Source organism: Elaeis guineensis, chromosome 2 (assembly GCF_000442705.2).
Source record: "Elaeis guineensis isolate ETL-2024a chromosome 2, EG11, whole genome shotgun sequence".
Taxonomy (NCBI): Eukaryota; Viridiplantae; Streptophyta; class Magnoliopsida; order Arecales; family Arecaceae; genus Elaeis; species Elaeis guineensis.
In genome coordinates, this window is record NC_025994.2 from 109707575 (window position 1) to 109732823 (window position 25249).

At 43.3% G+C, this 25249-nt stretch overlaps 1 protein-coding gene across 4 annotated transcripts; it reads right to left on the bottom strand.

Moving 5' to 3' along the window:
* Positions 1 to 86: 86 nt before the first annotated feature.
* LOC105048507 (glucose-1-phosphate adenylyltransferase large subunit 2, chloroplastic) lies at positions 87 to 24834 on the bottom strand. 4 transcript variants are annotated; one of them, XM_019845940.3, is made up of 15 exons: positions 24322 to 24834; positions 23810 to 23932; positions 22618 to 22791; positions 22201 to 22293; positions 22027 to 22110; positions 21884 to 21939; positions 20281 to 20374; positions 20039 to 20151; positions 19894 to 19966; positions 19618 to 19698; positions 19391 to 19477; positions 19209 to 19313; positions 837 to 943; positions 689 to 749; positions 87 to 616 (listed from the first exon to the last, which is right to left on the bottom strand). In XM_019845940.3, exons 1-15 carry the CDS (start codon positions 24544 to 24546, stop codon positions 515 to 517), a joined length of 1578 nt encoding a protein of 525 aa, XP_019701499.1. In that variant the 5' UTR covers positions 24547 to 24834; the 3' UTR covers positions 87 to 514. The 4 variants fall into 4 exon arrangements, with proteins under 4 accessions (XP_019701499.1, XP_073108758.1, XP_029121281.1 ...); XM_073252657.1 differs by having other exon boundaries at positions 24303 to 24458; XM_029265448.2 differs by lacking the exon at positions 19618 to 19698.
* Between the last annotated feature and the right edge of the window lie 415 nt (positions 24835 to 25249).

Below are 25249 nucleotides of genomic sequence, written 5' to 3' on the forward strand. Positions count from 1 at the left end.
AAACCACATTAATTCAATAATAACACTTTCTGTAGTTCTCATCATAAGTTTTTAGCAAGAACGAAAGATAACTGCTGCTTCATCCATGCGCAATACCCCCATAAAAGTAATTTAAAAAAAAAAAAAAAAAACTAAGATTTCCATTGTGAAATAAACTTATACTACAAAACGCCTTAAGGCCCACTGCAGCTATATTTATTTACATGAAAAAAGAAGCGAGATGGCTCTAAATTTATTGATACTGACAGCACTCTGAAATATGAACAAACTTCTGAATTACAGACAAGGATGCGGCTGTCGCACTGTTGCTTGCTTTCTAGCTGTCGTAGAAAGCCCTTTGAAGTTTATTGCTAGCAAGATATAAAAAAACTGAACACTAGCTTCAATGATCGTTACAGCATAAGATCATTGCCTAGATCATCTATCCCTCTTCCTTGTTTCTCCAGCCTTAAAACCTCTACTTCCATAGCGTCAAAATACACTGTCAATATAAAGCATCCGGAAAGATTGCATTTTATATGATTGCACCATCTTTGATGGTTGCATTCTTGAGAATTATGGAGATCCCGGATCGTATATAGAATCCTTCATGTGGCCTATCAGCTTCCTGAACACCCTGTTATGAGGGACAAAGTCTGCAAGTTAATATTGAAATTTCTGACAAGTAGATATGAAAGTTAGCACATACATCTTTGTTTGCAATGATGACATTTTTCCCAATCCTAGCATTCATGTCGATGATGCAATTACTGGAAGAACAGAGGAAAACCTTAGAGGTTGTCTTATAAAATTTAAGCTTTCATACATTCGTAAACAGTACTGTTTCTAAGTCTCACCTGATTTTGGTATTTTGTCCTACACCAATTGGCACCTTATCCTCTGCCAGCAGAGAAGCAATTTCAGCTTCAGTTTCATAGTAGTCAGCACCCATCATCATAGTATCCTGAGATGATCAGAAGAAAAAGTAAAATACTCAGCATTAGTCAAGTTTCTTTGCAAGACTTGAATGAGTCCCAATGGTTTTGAAATGTTTAGTTGACTTATACTTCAATCTTTTTCATTCTCAAATATTAACCTAACGTTAGCACCCATATTGCTGCTGGGATGTATAATTAGCATTTCCGAGTAATCAGAGATCTATGACATTATTTAAAAAACTATGACACTGTAATTTTGATTGTCATGCTATTTAATTCAGTCATTTAATTCACAATTAGTATATCTGGACCAGAAGCCCAGTACGCAGACAATAAAACATGGTAGCTTCAGTTTTTCACTGGAACCCTGGAACATCTATAGGACATTTGAAGTTTCAAGAGGAAAATTGTCATGTCATGTTGGGGTAAGTCAATCGACCCCTGACTCAGGTCAACCGATTACCGACTTCGACTCAACAATAGCCGACCGACCGGACATACAACCCTAACTCTATATCGGCTGAATATGCAGTTTCGACTCTTCATCGATCAACTGAGCGAACTGCACCGACCTACTGCCGGCTGACCGACTAATGAGTCGACTATTACCGATCGACAACAACTACTACCGATTGACAACAACTATTACCGATCGACAGCGGACGACTTAGACCATCGGCATAACAGAACTACTAGCCGACGGTCGCTCACAGATTCTACCGACATATGGTCGGCTAATCTGCTCAACATACCATAACCATCACGAACGATTATCGACTATGTCATGACTATTAAGGGGAAGTAACGCTCCACTAATTCTATATTTATGGCCCAACAATTTAGCGTCATAAAATACGGGACTACGTCCAACGGTTACAATAATCTCATCTATAAAAGGGGGTAAGGGAACAAGGCTGGTAAGCGAACTTTGGGCCAAAACTCTGCTATTGCTTACATTCAACTCCTGTTCACCACCTTTCCTCTCTGACTTAGGCATCGAAGGGTCCCCACCGGACACAAATCCGGTCTGCATGGACGCTATTTTGCAGGTGTTCGTTCCCGACGACAGGCAACGGAGAGTTGGCCATAATAGATTGACGCGCCAAATAGGAGAAGAGAAATTGTATTCACTATGGCGAAAACTAGGGCCCATCATTCTACTGCAATCGGGTCGGCGAGACACTCTTCCCGTCGGAAAGAGGTTCCTCCTCCTCCTGTAGTAAAGCCTAGTTCTTCACGTCCTGTGATCACCACGGACGTCCAGATCACTGCACTCATGCAGCAGATGACTGTCCTCACGAAGGCAGTCAAAAGCCTCCCACAGCAACAAACCCAGCAGCAACAGCCACCGACAGAGCAACCGGTGGCACAATCGGTGCCATCCAGGCACAGCCGCCGTCATCCACGGCGATCACCGTCTCCTTCTCTGGAGCGACTATCTCGACTTCTTCATCGAGACGAACAACGACATTCTCGACACTCTCAATGTGCCACTCATCATTCCCGATGTTCCCCCTCTCCTTCCCGTCTCAATAGTATTAGGAAGGAGAAACGACTGCGAACGCCCTCCATGTCTCCTTCAAACTCGTCGGGTGGTTCTACCTGCGGAGTTTCTCAACGGCGATTCGATGATTATGAACGTAAATTTCAAGAGATCAATCGTCAATTTGCTCAACTTCAAGTGGAAGGTCGGAAGTCCTCCAACGACTACGACTTCCACACCGTCCAGCCGCTTTCTCAGCACGTCTTGGACCAACCAATCCCATCTCGGTTCAAGATGCCTCAGGTGGAACCATACGACGGATCTACCGACCCGATCGACCACCTTAAGAGCTACAAGGCTCTCATGACGATTCAGGAGGTGACCGATGTCCTCTTATGCATCGGCTTCCCGACAACTCTTTGGAAAGCTGCTCGAGCCTGATACTCCGAGCTTCAGTCGGGAAGCATATATTCTTTCGGACAGCTAGAACATTCTTTCGTGGCTCACTTCAGCACCAGTCGAAGACTGCCACGAACTTCTGATAGACTCTTCTCGATTAAGCAAGGAGAGACTGAAATACTTCGAGATTTTGTTGCTCGTTTTAATGCGGCCACACTTGAGGTCAAAGACCTCAATGAAAATATGGCTATCTCAGCCATGAAAAGAGGTCTAAGGGGATCTCGATTTATATATTCTTTGGACAAAACTCTCCCTCGGACTTATGTCGAACTTTTAGAGCGTGCATACAAGTATATGCACGCAAATAAAGGAGCTTCTGACCGGTGCCAGACAGAAGACAAAAGTTAGAAGAAGAAGAAACAGAAAAAGGAAGGAGCTCCGACCGAATCAAGTCGAACACCACCCAATAAGCGAGCTTCGTCCCGACGACGGAGTCCAAGATGGAGTTACGGCAGGTATGACTCCTATACTCCTCTTTTCGCTCCTCGTGCGCAAATCCTTATAGAGATAGAAAGAGCAGAATGTCTACGACACCCCCCACCGATGAAGGTATTGTCGAGAAACCACGATCGAAAAAAATATTGTCGGTTTCATCGTGATCATGATCATGATACCAAACAATGCATCCAGCTCAAGGATGAGATAGAAGCCCTTATTCGACGAGGCTACCTCGAAAATATCGAAGAGATCCACCGACTCAACCTTCTGCTGATCAACGACCTCCACTGCAAACTGAAGAAACTGTAAATAATCAACCGACTGTGGGGGTAATCAACATGATCTCCAAACAATTGGACAGGAGGGGACTTCCGAAGATGAGTCGGCAAAGCCACGATGATTCGACAATGTAATAATTTTTTCGGAAGATGTTCGAGAAATTCAGACTCTCCATGATGATGCTGTTGTTGTTTCGACAACAATAGCGAACTATGATGTAAAAAAAATCTTTGTAGATAATGAAAGTTCAATCGATGTTTTGTTCTATTCGACTTTCTTCCGATTGCGACTGCTGACGGACCGACTCAGAAAAGTCTCGACACTACTGATCGGCTTCACAGGAGATGCTGTCACAATGGAGGGAGAAATTTCTCTCTCCTTAACCGCTGGGACCGAACTACAACAGAGCACTATTTTCATAACGTTCACGGTGGTTCGAGTACCTTCGACTTATAATGCCATACTCGAACGACCTGGGCTTCATGCTCTAAGAGCAGTGGTTTCGACATATCATTTGTTAGTCCGATTTTCGACAAGATATGAAGTCGGAGAGATGCGTGGAGATCAACAACTCACCCGATGTTGCTTTCTTATCTCCACCGAAAATAATAAACCTGAAGACTCTTTGCCTGTTGACAAATTGGACTAAAGAGAATCAGGAGAGGGGTGAACCAGCTGAACAACTGATTTCCATCCCGTTAAAAGAAGATCTCGAAAAAATGATCCAAATTGGATCTCAATTATCCGACTCAGAGTGATAACAACTAATAAAATTGCTCAGAGCCAATGCCGACATTTTTGCTTGGTCGACCACCGATATGCCCAGGATTTCTTTAGAAATAATAACTCATCGATTTAACATCAACCCAAATATTAAGTCGGTGAGACAGAAGAAGCGACATTTTGCTCCTGAAAGACAAAAGGTCATTGATGAAGTCGACAAACTCCTCGCAGCAGGCTTCATCAGAGAAGCTACATATCCCAACTGGCTTGTCAATGTGATAATGGTAAGAAAAGCCAATGGAAAGTGGAGGATCTGCATTGACTATACCGATCTGAATATAGCTTGTCCGAAGGACAGCTTTCCGTTGCTGAAGATTGACCAATTGGTTGATGCGACTTCTGACCACCGACTTCTGAGTTTCATGGATGCTTTCGCTAGATATAATCAAATCCGCATGGCACCAAAAGATAAAGAGCACACGGTTTTTGTGACCGACAAAGGCATATACTGCTACAAAGTAATGCCTTTCGGTCTGAAAAATACTGGCGCTACCTGTTAATGGCTCGTCAACAAGATCTTCATGATATAGATTGGACGGAATATATAAGTATATGTGGACGACATGCTGGTGAAGAGTCCCCAAACTTCAGATCATATTCGAGATTTGGAGGAAGCTTTTGACACACTCCAATGGCATCAGATAAAATTAAACCCGACTAAGTGTGCATTTGGGATAACCTCCGAAAATTTTTTCGGATTTCTTGTTTCACAATGAGAAATCGAGATTAATCTCTAAAAAATCAAAGTCATTATCAACATGAAGCATCCGAGTTCAAAGAAAGAGATACAGCAACTCAACAGAAGGATTGCCACGCTCAGCCGATTTATTTCTAGGTCGGTCGAGAGATGCTTGTCATTCTTCAAAACTTTACGACAGACAAAGAATTTCTCATGGTCAGATGAATGCTAACAATCCTTCGAAGACTTGAAACAATACTTGGCTTCTCCACTTTTGCTCAAAAAACCAAGGGTCGGAGAGACATTGTATCTCTACTTGGCAACTTCAGCGGAAGCAGTTAGTTCGGTGCTCGTCCAGGAGGATGAGAATCAAATCCATCGACCAATCTACTACACCAGCAAAGTACTTCACAATATCGAAGTCTGATACTCAAAGGCGGAAAAAATGATCTACGTCCTAATCATATCGGCACAACGACTTCGTCCGTACTTTCAAGCCCATTCGATTGTAGTTCTGACAGATCAGCTGCTGAAGGCAATCTTACATCGATCTGACATGTCAGGTCGGATGGCAAAGTGGACAGTGAAGCTTGACAAGTTCGACATTCAATATCGCCCACGACCGTCCATGAAGGCGCAAGTCCTAGCCGATTTTGTCGCCGAATGTACTATATTCGATAATAAATCAGAAGATACATATGACAACACAATAAAAGAGGCTACGACTCCCAAACCCGACTTAAAATAGACCTGGGTGCTGCATATTGATGGAGCATCTAATGCACAAGGTAGTGGAGCTGGCCTTATACTCATGAATTCCGAAGTAGTCACCGAGTACGCCCTTCGGTTCAACTTTAAAGGCTCAAATAATCAAGTCGAATATGAAGCACTTTTGACCAGCTTGAAGATAGCCAAGGAGCTTGAGATCGACAGTTTGAAGGTCTTCACCGACTCACAATTGATTACTGGATAGGTCAAGGGTGAATTTGAGACCCGCGACCCCATTATGATGAAGTACCTTCAGAAGATGAAAGATTTGACGACAAGCTTGAAATATTTCGAGATCTTTCATATTCCAAGAACCGAAAATGCTCGGGCCGACATATTTTCACGACTGGCTATTACCGCTTTCAACTCGCTGAGTCGGATATTTGTTGAATGCCTCGAACAGCCGAGTATTGATAAAATCGAAAAGGTATTGCAGCTCACTATCGAACCAAACTGGATGGATCCGATCATTCAATACCTGACCGATGGGACCCTTCCTGCGGACTCCTCAAAGGCTAAACAACTTCGATGGATGGCCTCTCAATATGTAATAATAAATGGATATCTTTACAAAAGATCGTTCTCTCTCCCCTTGCTGAAGTGTTTGGGATCTACAGATGCCGACTATGCACTCAGAGAAGTGCATGAAGAGATTTGCGGAAATCACTTAAGAGGCAAGTCTCTAGCTTATAAAGTTTTGCGATAAAGATACTACTGGCCCATCATGAAAAAAGACGCAGTTGAACTCGTTTGAAGGTATGAACCATGTCAAAAGTATGCAAATATACAATATCAACCGGCTAATCAGCTGACGTCGATTGTAGCATCATGGCCCTTCGTACAATGAGGGATTGACATACTTGATCCTTTTCCCCCGACATCTGGTCAGAGGAAATTCATAGTAATCGCCATCGACTACTTTACCAAATGGATAGAAACTGAACCTCTGGCACAAATCACTAAAAGCAAGATGGAAGACTTCATTCAAAAATTCATCATTTACAGATTCGATTTACCACACACCATCATCACCGACAATGGTCGATAATTTGACAACCAAAATTTCAAAGAATTTTGTGCGAAGTTTCATATTACGCATAAACTCACATCGGTCGGCCATCCACAGTCAAATAGTGAGGTGAAAATAACCAACCGGACAATCCTACATGGGCTAAAAACCCGACTGAATGAAGCCAAAGGCCTCTAGATAGAAGAATTATATCCAATCTTATGGGCATATCGAACAACTCCTCGCATACTAACTGGGGAATCTCCCTTCAACTTAGCTTATGGAAAAGAAGCAATGATACCGCTTGAGATCGGATTGCCGTCAACAAGAGTGGAGCAATATAGTGAGCCGAGAAACTTCGAGCATTGGAGAGCCGACTTAGATCTCCTTCCAGAACTCCGACAGCAAGCTCAAGTTCGGATGGCTGCATATCGGCAAAGGATAGTCCGGTATTACAATGTAAGAGTCAAACCGAAGGTCTTTCGATCAGGAGATTTGGTCTTAAGAAAAGTAGAAGCCTCAAAACCTTTGGATCAAAGAAAATTATTTCCGAACTGGGAAGGATCTTACAAAATATCCGAAACTCTTAGACCGAACGCATATCGGCTTAAAACTCTCGAAGGGTCGACGATTCCCCGAACATGGAATGCCGACAATATGAAGATGTATTATCAATAAAAGTGTCGATATGTACATTATTTAAAATACAATCAGAAACTCAAAATTGCAAGCCTTTGACAAATTTTATCAACTACTGGCTATATATCGGCTTTCATTGCCAAAATCGAGCTATCTACTGTACTTTGACACGAAGTTTATCTCAGCCTCCACTATAAAAATTGAAGAATCAACTATTTCGGTGACGACTGTATTTCGATTCTCATGCAAAAACTGACATACCGACTGCAATCTCAACCGACATCGACTACACAGACTTTCACCGCAAAAGCTGAATCGTCGATTATACTTCGGTTCTCAATATTGGCTCTCCATTGTAAAAGCTGACTATTGTCGAAAGACTAATATGCCGACTTAGTCCCAACTAAGCAGAACGAAAAATACCAAAACGACCAAGGTCAGATTGAAATTATACCGACTAGGCTACGACTAGTCGAGGGATATTCGGCTTGCCACAGATTATCAGATAATTCGACGTACAAGCCTGACCAAATGTCGGAAATGGAATATTCGACCTACAATCATTATCCTAATTTCTATTAAGTATGTCAAAACGACTACGTGACTAATGGATATTCTACAAGTCTTACCGAATGATCGGATCATCGATTAATGCTCGGTGGTTATTCTACGTTGCAAGCATTGTGAACGAGTAAAACAAGAACCTAAACTTAGAAAAAGAATACTTTCATTCACTGTCAAAAAAGGAGTTACAAAATTGGATCGAAGTCCGACTACAAGCATCAGATTACAGAAACAAAAAAAAAAAAAGAATTCACCGACTAAGCTTCGTCATCGTTTCTTTGCTCGGGTGTAGCATCATCGACATGAATGATTTCGGGCCCAGTCGGTGCTTCTTCTTGAGTCGGAGCAGCTTCTTCTTCAGTAACTCCGTCTTCCGATCTTGGAGGGACAATGCTGCTCAAGTCGAGGTTCGGGTATAGTTTTCCAACTGCATCTGGACCGTCTTCATACCGATGCAGTACGAAGCGAAGCCACTTTCGAAGATCTCTTTCTTGAATTCTTTCGAACCTCAGAAATCTTCGACTGCCCGACCCAGTGCTTCTTTTGCCGACTCTGCTTTTGCCTTGGCCAAATCAGCATCGGCTCGAGCAGAGGATAATTCTTCTTCGGCCAGTGCCAACCTTTTCAGGCTGACCCAATGACGCCAATGTTCGGCTTCGAGTTCTTCAATACATCCATCTCGCTCTCGTCGAAGCCGATAGATAGAGTGTTTCTTGCTCTTGACCTATGACTCAATAGCCGAAATAGCCTCGTGAGCCGACTTAAGTTTGACCCTCGAGGATGCCAAGTCATCAGTCAGTCGGAAAACCTCCTGAAGTTTGGCTTCCCGCTCTGCCGCCGACTCAAGTTGTTCAAGTGCAGCAGCTTTCTCAACGTCGGCGGCTGCCACCTTATTTTTTCACGTACTACGGATGTCGGCGAACTTCGTGTAGCCGGCCTCCAGGTCAGACATGTCGTGGATCAACTGCAGACAGAAAATAAGTCGGATTAAAAAAAATACCAAAGAGACTTACCCCGATGATTGTCGGATAAAAGGACAAAAATATTTTGACCACCGACCGTTTCCTCCGATGCTCCCGATCAGCCGGAAGAAGAGTCGTCTGGCACAGTCAGTTGGCCAGTACAGAATTAACCAGGGCCGATTCATCGATGGGCACTTGGAGGTCGAAGTGCACCGCATGGCCCTCCGATGCTGCATCATCCGCCGACGCCATCGGAGCTTTTCCCCGATCTGTTGTCAGTGGCCCCATGTTTGAAAGCGACGGGAAACTTGAGCTTGACTGCGCCCCAACTGAAGGAGCAACTGGCGCAGCCGCAGATTGTTCGAGCTCTCTTGTCTCAGTCCGAACCTCCTCAGATGGTGAGACTACCAATGTTGTTTCGATAGTTCCCCTTGCCGCCCTTTCCTCGGACGACATAGCAGGGAGCACTGTTGAAGTTGACAGTGCCAAGACTGGTTCGGAAACTGATGCCGATGGGGCATCAGGTTCCACGGCCTATGTTGAAACGCCGACTGGAGCTGGTGCTTGATGCCTCTTTAGCGATCGCGAAGGCCCGACCTCAGATGCTGCCCTTTTCTTGGCAGCATGCTGACGAATGTCGGCATTTGACACTCGCACTCTCTGCTGCATGGCTGTAATTACAACGGAGATCAGTACAATTCAACAAGTAAAAAGAAAGTCAGAAATAACCGACCAACTATACTATACTTAGACGAGAAACCGAACTAAGGCCGATGTCATAAAGGGCCTGTTCAGTTACAAGCTCTTTCTGTTTCGACACTGACATATCTTTCAGCCAATGAAAGTCCTCCTGGTCATTGACCTCTACTTGGCTATTGTCATTGAGATCGGATCATGGATCGCCCTAACGAGAAGGAAAACCCCAAGAAAGAGAAGAAGCAAAGAAAAACTGGTTCTTCCATCCATGAATGGATGATTGAAGATCGGTAATAAAGAAAAGACCTTTTCGAAGGTTGAAGAACCACCACCCTTGGGCATTCGGATGAGGTCGGAGGATGAAGAAAGCCCGAAAAAGAGAAGGACAGGGCATGGTCGGCAATATCCGACACAGCAAAGCAAAACTAATTATCAGTCGGATCGAGTCCGGTGTCAACTGAGCCGGGCAAAGTCCGTAATAATCCAAAATATTCTGGATAAATTTCGAAATCAGAAATCGAAAACCCGCCTGAAGATCTTCAACATAGAAGACCACCTGGCCCAAGGTGGGTTATTCACCTGACCATCGGCCCCAAGAACGAAAAGTTGAAACTGCTTCAGGATACAAAACTGCTCCCGAAGTCACTCAACATTCGATCTTGAAAGTGAAGAGGCCTCCACATCCGGACTCAACTGGATTCATCAATCGAATTCTCCAATCGATCTTCCCGAGAAGGAGAAGCCCTAGCCATGAGAACGACTATGAAGAAGACAAAGACTTTAGAGAAAAGGACTCAAAAGAAAGATAAAATTAACCTGAAAATTGGGAGCAATTGATCGATAACCTTGGACACTGGGGTAACAATCCGATAGAGTTCCAGCATCAAAAATAGTGAAAAATAAAAATTTGACTGAGAGCAACCTTATATATAGGATCCCTCAACGGTCGAGATGAAGACGGTCAAATCGAAGATCTACCAAATGACGATATGTGGCAACATCTGGACCGACCATTGATCAGACGGTTCAATGCACCTGCCCCAGATTGAGTCACGTCACCTCTATCCACGTGAACAATTCCGATCCAATAATATTCAGATACGTGGAACAAATCTACTTGTCAGAATCATATCATCAGACGCCGAATCGACCTTTCGAAATAACGCCTGACACTGACAACTGATACCAAATCGTCTGATCAGTGTAACAGACAACTGTACCTGCCAATACGACAAAATAGCCAATCATCTGTATCTCGAAGAAAACGGCATCAAAATCGAGATTCGATGTGACAAAAAATAACTCTCTTCGTCCAACATGACAAACTACGTGGTAACACACACGTCGACTCACCTTAAACTTGGGAGTGGGGGGCAACTGTTGGGATAAGTCAATCGACCTCCGACTTAGGTCAACCGATTACCGATTTCGACTCAACAACAGCCGACCGATCGTACATACAACCCCGACTCTACATCGGCTGAATATGCAGTTTTGACTCTTCATCGACCAACTGAGCAAGCTGCACCGACCTACTGCCGACTGACCGACTAATGATTCGACTATTATCAATCGACAGCGGCTACTACCGATCGACAGCGGACAACTTAAACTATCGGCATAACAGAACTACTAGCCGACGGTCGCTCACAGATTTTACCGACATATGATCGGTTCTATCGACATATGATCGGCTAATCTGCTCAACATACCATAACCGTCATGAATGGTTATCGACTATGTTGCGGCTATTAAGGGAAAGTAACGTCTCACTAATTTTATATTTATGGCCCGACAATTTAGCGCCATAAAATGCGGGGCCACATCCGACAGTTACAACAATCTCATCTATAAAAGGGGGTAAGGGAATAAGGTTGGTAAGCGAACTCTGGACCAAAACTCTGCTATTACTTACATTTAACTCCTATTTATCAACTTTCTTCTCTGACTTAGGCATCGAAGGGTTCCCACCGGACACAAATTCGATCTGCGTGGATGCTGTTTTATAAGTGTTCGTTCCCAACGACAAGCGACGGAGAGTTGGCCACAACATGTCGCAAGTTGTGTGTGACTGCCAATTGATAGGATGCCTCCTGCAGTATGTTATCTATAGATGATGCATGTTAAAAATAAATCGATGAGAAAAATATATGGGATAAAGTTTATCTAATACAATGATAATACCTATCTATAGGATTATGAAAAAATAGACCATAGGAGATCCCAAACCAAGTCCAAGGCCAAGAAATACTAATGTGTTCTATAATTATTCTTGTATCCAGAGAAGCATAGGAACAAAGATAATTGGAGCATGACGGAAAGGAAATGTATTTCTGGAGTGGTCAATAAGATGAGACTTTGCAGGAGAAAAGGTAGAGGGATAAGTAATTTTTGAAGCATTGTAAAGTTGGATACTGTTGGATGGATGTCTGACCAGGACACCACTTTTCAAGACCTTTTTGGTACTACGTGATGCAGTAGGAAGAAAGAAAAAATAAAACAGAAAACTATCAAAATACGTGGATCCGTCAAAAAAAGACTCACCTCCACGGGGCATGCAAACTTCACTATGAGAAAAGAAATATTACAAGAGGAGATCTCACCCTCAACCCTCGTACATCCGATTTCTCCCTCACAGCAAGTTCTCCTTCACAAAAGCTCTCTAGAAAGACCCCCTTGAACCCTTGAAGAGATCGCTGTCCACTATTTAGGAGCCTTGCTCCTCTCCACAGCTTCCTCGCATCTCTCTCTTTTCTTCACGGGTTCATCTCTGGTTTCCGCCCGAAGCCGTCTGCGCCCACAAGACCACCAGCCGAAACACATAAGGCCACACCCCCACTGTTCACTGTTCACTATATATAGGCCTTTATTGGCCTTAAACCTCAATTAGATTAGGTTTAAGACTCATAATCAAGCCCAAATTAAATCCCAAACCGTTGGATCAAGATCGGGATCAACCCACGTCGTTGGATCACGCTCCGGTCCATGGAATAGTACCGTGAACCACAAGAAACAGATGAAAAATGGCTTTGCGGTCCACGCGCTCCTCTGTGCACCGCTCGATCCATGATCGAGCAAACGGGCTCCCTGCGCAGTGCTTGGGCCTAGGCCAGCCCGCATGTGGGCCTGGGCCGCGAGCCGAGGCCAGGGCCGCACCCTGCACGTGCCCAGCCCACGTGCTGGTCGTGACTGGGCCGCGCATCGCAGCGCACGACCGTGCTGTCGCCGCTCCACTGGCCTGCCACCGGCCACCGACGGTCCTCCGCCATCTCGGGTTCCATGCAGACTTCAAACGCACGTATCTCCTCCGTCCGGATTCCGTTTGGATTGATCTTGATCTCGTTAAACCCCATTTTTCATCGCGAACCTCGCTGTGGGATCAATATAGATCGAATCTCAAGACATCAAATCCTAACAATCTCCATCTCGACTCGATATTCAGCCTCCTCCTAACTTCGAGAGCCTCTGGATCTCCTCGCCCCCATGTCCTGGGATAATCACCTTCTGATCATGGATGGACAAATATGAGAGTCGAATCAGGCTGCTCGATCTCATATCCATTATATGCTATGCTCCTTTTGATCTAAGACCTGCTCGGGGCATCATCCTGCGGCAATAGAAATCTCACCTTGCGACGTTGCTTCTCGTCCTCCCGAGTCTCCTGTTTCGTGCCTGATTTAGCTCCACCTGGAGTTCCATCTCATTCTGGGCTCCACCTGACTCCTAAAGCTCTACCTCGCACTGAGCTCCCTGCCAAATAATAATGTTCTCTCCTCCCCTTCTTTCCTTCCAAAATAATCCTATCACCGCGTAGCACCTTCAGGATTCCTCCACCAGTTACCATCCTGTAGCCTCTCGAATTCAGTCTACTCAGTGAGATAAGTTATATCTGAAATTGGATATGTATCGGACCTCTCCCAATCTCTTCACTGCACCATCATGTGTCCTCCAGCTGACCGTCTCGATACCTCTAATCGCACAGCTCGATCCATCCAGCAGATAAACAGTGCCCTCATTATTCTCTAGAAAGTCAAACTACTCCTCTCTACAACATACATGATAGGTGCATGCAGAATCTAAAATCCACTGCTGGAAAGAAGTAGATACCTCATCAGATATCTCTAGAACATCTTCATCTGAATCGCTACTAGCTGTCGCTACAGCAGCTATCGTCTGATCTTTAAGTTGAGAGCAATCTCTAGCTAGATACCCCAACTCATCATACCGGTAACATCTGATCTTGCTCAAGTCCCTCCTGGACTTGGACTGCCCTCGTCGCGATCTCCCGTCGCTCTGTCTACCGCCTTCTGCTCGTTCAGAAGCCATCAAAAATTGAGCTACTGCCATCTGAGCTCGAAGCTGGGTTCTCCCTCCTGAGAACCTTATTCTGGAGTATCGCCGCGGTGACCTCGTCCATCTTGATGGTGCTCTTTCTCACTAGAAAAGCAGTCACCAAAGACTCATACGAAGGGAGAAGCGATGCTAGCAAAATCAATGCCTTGGTCTTCTCCTCAACATTCTCACCAATGCTAAGAAAGTCGGTGAGGATCTTCTGAAAATGACTTAAATACTCCTGCACGCTCTGTCCTTCAGCCATCCGCAGTTAGTAAAACTGCCTCCAGAGAAAAAAATTATTGGTGAGAGACTTCTCTATATACAACTCTTCGAACTTCGACCACAGCACCGTCAGAAAAATCTCGCTAAGTACTTGGATCACCACCTCATCCGCTAGGTACATGCAGATGGTACTCACCGCTTGCATCTGTAGTCGTTTCCAATCTCGCACCTCCATGGTGGTTAACTTTTCCTCGCACAAGAGAGCATCAATTAACCCTTGCTGGATGAGCACGTCTTTCATCCTTGCCTGCCACAGGGAGAAATTACTCTTTCCATCAAACTTGTTGATTTCCATCTTGATTGATCATGTCTTCTTCATCTTCAATCTTGCTCACCACCATTGCAATCTGCGTCCTTGTACCGTCTCGCTCTGATACCACTTGTTGAGTGAATGTCTGATAGGACACCACCTCGATAGGACACCACCTCCTAAGACCTTTTCAGTACTGCACGATGCAGCAGAAAAAAAATAAAATAGAAAATAATCAAAATACGTGGATCAGTCAAAAAAGGACTTGCCTCCATGGGACATGCAAACTTTACTATGAGAAAAAAAATATTACAAGAGGAGATCTCACTCTCAATCCTCGTACATCCGATTTCTCCCTTACAGGAAGTTCTCCTTCATAAAAGCTCTCTCTAGAAAGACCCCCTAAACCCTTGAAGTGATCGCTGTCCGCTGTCCAAAAGCCTTGCTCCTCTCCACAGCTTCCTCGCATCTCTCTCTCTTCTTCACGGGTTCATCTCTGGTTTCCGCACGAAGCCGTCCGCGCCCACGAGACCACCCGCCAACCGCACAAGGCCAGACCCCCACTGTTCACTGTATACAGGCCTTCATAAGCCTTAAACCTCAATTAGATTAAGTTTAAGACTCCTAATCAAGCCTAAATTAAGTCCCAAACCGTTGGATCAAGATCGAGATCAACCCACGTCGTAGGATCGCACTCCGATCCACAAAATAGTGCCGTGGATCGCAAGAAATGGATGGAAAACAGCTCTGCGGTCCACGCGCTTCTGTTTGCACCGCCCAATCCACGGTGGACCGGGTAAACAGGCTCCCTGCGTGGCGCTTGGGCCTGGGCCGCGCCCGAACCGCATGCCTAGGCCTGGGCCGCGCCCACCCGCTGGGCCGCGCCCTGCGTGCGCCTAGCCCACGCGCTGGCCGCGCCTGGGCTGCGCACCGCTGGCGCGGCTGTACTACCACCGCTCCACCGGCCTACCGCCGGCGGTCCTCTATCACCTCGAGTTTCATGCAGACTTCAAACGCGCGCATCTCCTCCTTCCGAACTCTGTTTAGGATGATCTTAATCTCGTTGAACTCTATTTTTCATCGCGAACCTCGTTGTGGGCTCAATGTAGACCGAATCTTGAGGCATCAAATTCTAACAATCTTTACCTCGATTCGATATTCGACCTCCTCCTAAATCCGAGAGCTTCTGGATCTCCTTGCCCCCATGCTCTGGGGCAAACACCACCTGATCATGGATGGACAAATATGGAAGTCGAATCAGACCGCTCGATCCTATCTCCGTTGTATGCTGTGCTCCTCCTGACCTGAGACCTGCTCGAGACATCATCCTGGACAATAGGAATCTCACCTTGCAACATCACTTCTCGTCCTTCCGAGTCTCCTGTCTCGTGCCCGATCCACATTCACTTGGAGCTCCACCTCGTTCTAGGCTCCACCTAGCTCTTGAAGCTCCACCTCGCACTGGACTCCCTGCCAGATAATAATGTCCTCTCCTCCCCTTCTTCCCCTCCAAAATAATCCTATCACCACGTAGCATCTTCAGGATTCCTCCACCAGCTACGTCTTGTAGCCTCTCGAATCCAGTCTGCTCAGTGAGATAAGATTCCGTCTGAAATCAAGTATGTATCGGACCTCCTCCAATCTTTTCACTGCACCATCATGTGTCCTCCAGCTAACCATCCCGATGCCTCTGATCGCACAGCTCGATCCATCCGGCAGATAAACAGTGCCCTCACTGTTCTCTAGGGAGTCAAACTGCTTCTCTCTACAACATACATGATAGGTACATGCAGAATCTAAAATCTATTGCTGGAAAGAAGTAGATATCTCGTCAGATATCTCCAAGACATCTCCATCTGAATCGCTACTAGCCGTCGCTACAGCAGCCATCGTCTGATCCTTAAGTTGAAAGCAATCTCAAGCTAGATGCCCCAACTCGTCACACCGGTAACACCTAGTCATACTCAAGTCCCTCCTGGATTTGGACCGCCCTCGTCGCGATCTTCTGTCGCTCCGTCTACCACCTCCTGCTCCTCCAGAAGCCACCAAGGCTGAGCTATCGCCATCTGAGCTCGAAGCCGAATTCTCCCTCCTAAGAATCTCGTTCTGGAGTATGGCCATGGTGACCTCGTCCATCTTGATGGTGCTCTTCTCCACTAGAAAAGCAGTTACCAAAGACTGGTACGAAGAGGAAAGCGACGCTAGTAAAACCAGTGCTCTGATCTTCTCAACATTCTCACCAATGCTGAGGTCGGTGAGGATCTTCTGGAAATGACTTAAATGCTCCTGCATGCTCTGTCCCTCAGCCATTCGCAGCTGGTAAAACTGCCTCCAGAGGAAAAGAGTGTTGGTGAGAGACTTCGTCATGTACAACTCTTCGAGCTTCGACCACAGCACTGTCGGGGAAGTCTCGCTAAGTACATGGATCACCACCTCATCCGCTAGGTACATGCGGATGGTACTCACCACTTGCATCTGTAGTCATTTCCAATCCCACACCTCTATGGTGGTCGGCTCCTCCTTACACAAGAGAGCATCAATCAACCCTTGCTGGATGAGTACGTCCTTCATCTTTGTCTGCCACAAGAAGAAATTGCTCTTTTCATCAAACTTATTAACTTCCATCTTGATTGATCCTGTCTTCTCCATCTTCAGTCTTGCTCACCACCACTACAATCTGTATCCTTGTACCGCCTCGCTCTGATATCACTTGTTGGGTGGATGTCTGGCCAGGACACCACCTCTCAAGACCTTTTCGGTACTGCGCGATGCAGCAGGAAGAAAGAAAAAATAAAACAGAAAACAATCAAAATACGTGGATCAACCAAAAAAAAGCTCGCCTCCACGAGGCATACAAACTTCACTATCAGAAAAAAATATTACAAGAGAAGATCTCACCCTCAACTCTCATACATCCGATTTCTCCCTCACAGGAAGTTCTCCTTCACAAAAGCTCTCTTTAGAAAGACCCCCCTGAACCCCTGAAGTGATCGCTATCCGCTGTCCGCTGTCCAGGAGCCTTGCTCCTCTCCACAGCTTCCTCGCGTCTCTCTCTCTTCTTCACAGGTTCATCTCTGGTTTCCGTGCGAAGCCGACCGTGCCCACGAGACCACCAGCCGAACCACACAAAGCCACACCTCCACTGTTCACTGTATACAGGCCTTTATAGGCCTTAAACCTGAATTAGATTAGGTTTAAGACTCCTTATCAAGCCCAAATTAAGTTTCAAATCGTTGGATCAAGATTGGGATAAACCCATGCCGTTGGATCGCGCTCCGATCCACAGAATAGTGCTGTGGATCGCAAGAAACGGATGAGAAACGGCTCTGCAGTCCATGCGCTCCTCTGTGCACCGCCCGATCCACCGTGGACCGGGCAAACGGGCTCCCTGCGTAGCGCTTGGACCTGGGCCGGCCCGTGTGTGGGCCTGGGCCGTGCCTGCGCCATGCGCCTAGGCTTGGGCTGCACCCCGCGTGCCTGGGGCTGGGCCGGCCCGTGCGCCTAGGCCCGGGCGGGCCCGCCCGTTGGGCCGCGCTCTGTGCGCGCCCAGCCCGCGCATTGGCCATGCCTGGGCCGCGCACCGCTGCGCGCGGCTGCATTGCCGCCACTCCGTCGGCCAGCCGTCGGCGGTCCTCCGCCACCTCGAGTTCCGTGCAGACTTCAAACGCGCGTATCTCCTCCGTCCGGACTCTGTTTGGGGTGATCTTGGTCTCGTTGGACTCCGTTTTTCGTCGCGAACCTCGCTGTGGGCTCAATGTAGACCGAATCTCGAGATGTCAAATCCTAACAAATACCATGTTCAATTAAATGAGGGTGCAGAGCAAACGAGATGAGAATAGAAAGATCGGCAAGAAAAAAGGAAACTAACATTTGCTAGAATATAAGGAAAGTTGGAATGGAGCCATGGACACCAATCGGATAGGATGGACATGTAAAATGAGGAACAGGGAATAGGAGGCCACTTTGGAAGATGGTATAGCAGGGCTTGCCGTACCGGGCCGAACCGGTATGCTTTGGCGTACCATGTGTTGGTACAATATGGTACCGGTACCATACCGTACCGGGCCGGCACCGGCATGCCGTCCGATACCGGTACAGAAAACCTTGTGGTATAGCTTGATGAAGTCAGGTGGGACACCTGCTCCTCCTTAGAGAGAGAGAGAGAGAGAATAGGAAGAAAGCATTTTGTCCCAAGTCGAAGAGCATTAAAGTACGGTTACACATATTAAGAGGGAGAAGCCCGTTCTATTCTAATCCTAAAAGGGATCCCATGCTCATGTAATGATTAGAATTGATGTCTTTATTTGGAAGCACCTCGTCTCAGTAGTTATCCCTGAATCTATGGAATCCGCTACTTCCACTTGTACATATCTAACATTTAACCCTCTTAAATCTTTTCCAACACAACCAATCCTTTAAATAAATGGAGGTTTTAAATGGCTTACCTTCCGAATGAATTAGCATTTACCAGAACAATATTGGAATAAAGGACAATCTGGTCCAAAATAAAAAGGGACAAGTATGTACATATGTGCGCGCACAAACATCCACCATACAAATTTACAGGAAATATGACTCACTAGACACTACAAAGAATGTCAACTACTATTGTTCAAATAGAAGGGGCTAAAGTTTAGATAATAAAGTTTAATCTTAGTTCCGTACCTTCAATTCTACACCATAATCCAAACGTGAGCGCACTCCCACTACAGAATGTTGAATGCTACATTCACGCAAGAAGCATCCATGTGAAATAATTGCATCCAAGATCTGCATGTTTCATTTTCACTGTGAGATGCAAAAAGATTATAATAGAGATGAGAACCTCATAATGCATTTCCACATACCCTGCATTTTTCTATTTTGGTTGGGGGCAAAAATCGAGGTGATGTGAAGAAGGGTGTCATTGGATCGTAAAACTGAAATTTTGGAAGCTGCACAAAGACCAAAACATGGATAGGAGACTCAGCTTCTGTTTCATATTTTCAGCAATAAAGAAATTCTAACAATAAGGATGCGAAGCAAAGTATATGAATACATGTTACTTCCTACTGTCTCTGTAAGCAATAGCAACCTGGTCTGTGAGTGCCAAATTAGCATTGAAGAATGAATTAATTGTTCCAATATCCTCCCAGTAATCATTGAATAAATATGCCTGCCAATTCAGGATTATTCATAATGCACCAATCTTCATAGCACAATAGAAGCAGAGGGATGAACCAACAATGAGATTCAGATATTGCTTAAAACCCCACCTTGAGCTTATAACCACAGATCACTCATCCAATATCAGAAGAGGAGGTAAAGTAAATAGATAAGCAGAATTCCAGTTTAAAGTACGCTCTCTCACCTGAACATTATGCTCCTTTACAGCTGATGGAAGGATCTCTGAACCAAAGTCATTGGATTTCGGATACCTCCACCTAAAAAAGATAACAATTATCAAGAATGAAGACCCTGAAATAAGCTGTCTCCTCGAGAAAGGTGAAACCTACGTTAGAAGCTTTAGAAGAACATCCCTTTTAAAGACATAAACTCCCATTGATGCAATATAGGGGTATCTCTTAGCATCTTGACGAGACAGTCTGAGAAAAGTGGTATCAGCTTTCTGCATACCACCAAAGAGACTTTCTAATTAAAGTTTTTTATGAGAGATGGGATTAGTGGTAGCAGCAGAGTGTATATTCCATGCTTCAGAGAGATTTTAAAGAAGAGGGGATTGAGAGGATATTCTAACCATAGCTTCTAAATCAGCACCCTTGGGTTTCTCTGAGAATTGGATAATGCGGCCGCTTTTGTCGATCTTCATTAATCCATAGTCAGATGCTCGACTTTCAGATAATATTTACCAAGTCAGTGAAAACAAAAAAAAAGCATTTGCTAAAAGAGAAGATTGAACAAAAGGAGCAACCCACCACTTTTCTGTAATTATGGACAAGTACCATTGTAACTAACCAATCATATCAAGCACAGAAAATGAGTTTTTATCAGAAACTAACTTTTTCATATCATTTCAGCTTAAGAGATGGATTAGAAAATTGAGAGCAAATAGAGAAGGTGATTTAATGTACATTATCTACTAGAACATGAATATAGTACAAGTTTTGATTTTTGAATAAGAAACTTGGAATTAATAATTTCCCTGCTTCGAAGGATTTAAGCAAACGGTTACATGGTTATGAAACTGAACACCAAATACAAATTGGCCAAGAAATAATTTACATGTGAAGGAAATTAAAACTATATGTGAAGATGAAACCGAAGATGTTGCAAAGGGATTGCCCAAAAAACAAAGATGCTGCAAAGGAAAAGATTTTGAGATTCAAGCAGCAGTAAACTAAGTATAAGAAGATGAGAGATAGGCTGAGAAACAAATTATTATAATTGATGATAAATAGCAACCTTACCACAGGCCATGATTGAGTCTGCTCAACATTTTTGGGGAACTACTAGTTAGCAATTTATTTCTAATTACAGGCAATGTGTTTCCTCTAATTGATCTATATTAGTTTTATACTGTGTAAGGAACTGACAAAAGGAAATATTAGCTTTATACTGTGTAAGGCACTGATAAAAAGACACCTAGATGTATTTACACTCCTACAGTCATAAAAAACAACCTTCAGATCAGGCATGCCAACAATTCAAGTTCTTTATCCTACATAGGATCAAAGAATGATGAAAAATGATCATTCAAATCTTTAGACCATATCTAAATGATTTCTGATCTACATATTTACATATTACTCAAAAGTTCTTATTTATTTTAATGTGTATTCATTAGTATCAAAAAATAATAAATATTGGTAAATTTTAATAAAAAGAAATTAAAGTAGTGAATTGAAGCATGTCAGTGAGAGTATTCTGAAGTCAAGAATTAAAGTTCTTATTTATTTCAGTAGAAGCTGTATTCACATATTGCCATTGTTTGGTGAGAGTATACTAAGCTTCGAGTAGCTATAGTGCCTGCCAAGTACAATATTTCATCAACTCCAAAAGAAATTTAATAATTTCGAAATTCTTATGACTAGATTATGAAATATAATTAGTCACTTAAGAGTAGTTTAGAGTGATATTAGCATGTATTTTTTTTTAGCTGAACATAGAATGACTTCTGGAAGTTGGTTTTTCAGAAATTCAGTCATATGAAGTAGTATATATCATAGCCAAAACACAAGCAACAATTTTACAATTTTCTTTTGAGAAAAAATTACAAACTTAGTATTTAGAACAAAGTTAAAAGTTGAACCTGGATATATGTTTTTTGAGCAACGAACACAGATAAAATTAGGATAACAGCAACAGAACTGAAGCAAAGTAATTATGTCCATCCAACATACCTGTCACCCACAGGAACACATGAGACCGTAATATCAGCACCTGCATCAATATGCTTCTGCATATGTCATGTACAATAAACCTCTGTTAATAAATATGGCAATAAAAACAGTATAAACAATCGACTAACTATGCTCCAGCATGCCTCCACAAAGTCCATGTAGTCCATCCGATACAGGTGATCTCCAGACAAAATCAGTATGTGTTCAATGTTCTTGTTCTTGTTATCCTGTTGATGCATAAGGAAATTAAGGAAGATGTAACATGAAATCTCATCATATGCTTTAGCAGTTCCCTTCTTTGTCCAATATTTTCCTACCTCAAAGACCCAAATAAATTGTCTAACAGCATCTGCTGTGCCCTGAAACCAGTTCATTCCAGCTTCCCCTGGTGTTTGTGTAGCTGCCAAAACCTGCTCATGGAATGAAATCAACTTTTCATTGGAAATGGAAGCAGAGTTGCACTAAAAAATTAACTCTAAACAATTCCAATGTCGATTACAAAAATATATCATAAACACAACAAAATTGGAATCCTTATTCTGAGGCAAGCTTAGTTAACAATATGCAGTGGTTTTCAGCCAGCTATGTAGTTCATTATCAGCTACTTGCCTGCTTCACCAATACCATCAAAAGATATAAAACAGTCGATCTGATGATCTTCTTGATTTGGCATGGTATTATTCAATAGAGTGAGAAAGGAACTTTGAATTAGCTTAAAAATTAAGAAGTTTTACCTCAATAAATCCATCACCAAAGTGGATGCCATTCCCAAGGTTATATGTACGATGAATATGGCGATTGAGAGATGCAGAATTGAACTGGGTCATGATAAATATCTTGTTTATGCCACTGTTGATGCAATTGCTCATAGGAACATCGATAACCCTGTAGCATCCTCCAATTGGCACCTACATAATGTAAAATCATGTAGTCAACGTTATTCTTTAAAAACAAGAAAAAGAAACCATGCAGTCAATTCAATAAATGTTGGGAAATCCAAAAGTGACTACCTTTATCACTTATCAGAAACAAAGTTACAATTGCCTCTTTTGTTGATTTGATTAGTGCTTGTCCATAATAGTTATGAACTATGAATGCTTTTAAGTCCTATTGATCAATGAATCAAATAATATGGAGAAGGAAGTACACAAAAAGCAACAAATTTTGTCATTACATGAATAGAAAGAATTGTTCATTTAGATTTTTAATAGAAAACATAAATTACAAAAACGAAGCATGTAAAGTTATAGCGCATAAAGAGTTTAGAGAATGAAGAATATAGAATTCCACCATAAACACGAGCTGGTACACGGGACTACAGACAACCAGCCATAGTAAACCAGAGAACAATTCTGTAGGAAGAGTTGGGATAATTTGCAGGCTGATGCAGGAAAATTAAACCAGATTGACTTGCATGTAAATTGTACTGTTAATGATCATGATAAAATATTCTTTCATGGAAATCAACCCACAGAGGAAATGTTCATCAAGGTACACTCTTGAAAATTTTTTTTTAAAAAAAAAAGAAGAAAAAAACGTCTGGAAAATTATCGTGTCCACCATCACTCACAAGCAATACACTCCTCATCAGCCATTAAAAGAAAGAGTCATGCTTGGTACCAAGCTTCTGCCAGAATCTAGTCTGAAACTAATCTCAAATTTCTATGTTAATCAAGATCAAGCTTTCTGAAATCAAGATCCACCTGATGGACCATAGAAGAACCAAATTTAAAGATATATCCAAATACATCCCAACTTTACTTGCAATCAAGTAAAATATTAAAGATGACAAGATGGAACCCCAAAATAGTCAAGAATAAAACTATACCTTTTCCTGTAGGAGCTTATATCACTCCAACAATTTACAAACGTAAAAACATATTGATAAAATAATCCTTGAAGAAGGGAAGCATGCATAGTTCTTACAGCTGGTGTGGCTCTTGTACTAGTGAGTGGAAATAGCTGCGTTCCAGCACCTCCTCCCAGTATGATAGAAGCAACATTCTTGGGGTCTGCCTTCGGATTCCCCAAGATTGGTGCCTGAAAGACCTGAACTTGTGACCAAGAATTAGCAACACCATTCATCAATCAAAAGCCGAAGCAGATCAAACATATCAGAACGAAGACACAAACCAGAAATACAAACCATCCAAACTCCAAAAACCTCCATCAGATAAGGGGAGATCAATAGCCTAACAAACTGGAAGGATATTTCTTACCAATCCAAGCAAACGAGTCTATACATAATTATATTTGAAAGTACTCCCTTTTTTTGGAAAAAGATTTGCATTATGAACTTTTTTCTTTTTCTCTTTCTAACCTTACATTTTGTGAAATGAAACAGGGAAGAACTGCTACCCTTTTTCTCAACAGAAAAGAGAAAAGAATGTCTACATGCTTGTAAGATAAAAAAAGGTACTTGGAGCGTGATCACTTGCCAGGGTCTTCTTGTTGATATCGGAAATGAGAACACAGAATGCAACACCGGACTTACCCCTACCACCCAAACTGCTACTCTTCACACTCTTCTTTGCCACCCTGCCACACAACCGTTCCCCCCAGATCACAGTTTCTCCACTCCCAACACCACCGTTCTTCACTGGGCTCAAGTGTACATTGGCCTTCAATCCCACACTACCAACATCCATGATAGGTCCAATCATACCTTCCCTTCTACCACAGAATCTGTAATTTAAACAGAGCAGCAACCAGAAAAGTATGCCAACGCAAGCTCGAATGACGCACAAACTTCGATCATATAAGAACCAACTAAAAGAGCATATGATCTGAGACAAAGATCACGATCTTTGTGAGAAAATGGACCACAAGTGATGCAACAAAAATCTAAGATCACGGAAAACTCAAGAGATCTCAAGTGGTTGCAGGCGTGGTTTTGGAGAGCAAGGGGAGAGTGAAACAAAGGCGTGAAACGGTGACAGCGGCTGCTGGCGTTTGTGGCCTTCGGCATGTGATCAGTCACGTTATATCATGGTTTTTTTTTTTTTTTTCCTTCTTATAAAATTTCGCTTCACTGGAATATTCTTTTCTGAGTTTCGACTTTCCAGGGAGCAGACATCCCAAAAAAAACCAGTCTTCTATAGCTCTTGGGAAATTAAGTCCATTGAATCACGGAAAACCCGTTCTGCCTAAAATTTTATTACTAGGTTAATGATATTTAGGTTATTATCTTAGATTAGATGACAACTTCAGTTTATATTTGGATTTACATATTTTTAAATATATCTATTTTTATGATCGGATCTTTTCTTCTGTCATCTTCTCCTGATGTTTAGAACATTGATCAAACTAACGCAGGATCGGATGTATGAAAATATTTTTTTTAATATAATCGAATAAAAAAATTAT

Coding starts and splice junctions, on each gene's coding strand:
- LOC105048507 (XM_019845940.3), bottom strand. CDS start 24,546: ATGATTGGACCTATCATGGATGTTGGTAGTGTGGGATTGAAGGCCAAT. Junction 22,294..22,617: donor TTGGTGATGGATTTATTGAG/GTAAAACTTCTT, acceptor TTCCATGAGCAG/GTTTTGGCAGCTACACAAAC. Junction 750..836: donor GGACAAAATACCAAAATCAG/GTGAGACTTAGA, acceptor CTGTTCTTCCAG/TAATTGCATCATCGACATGA.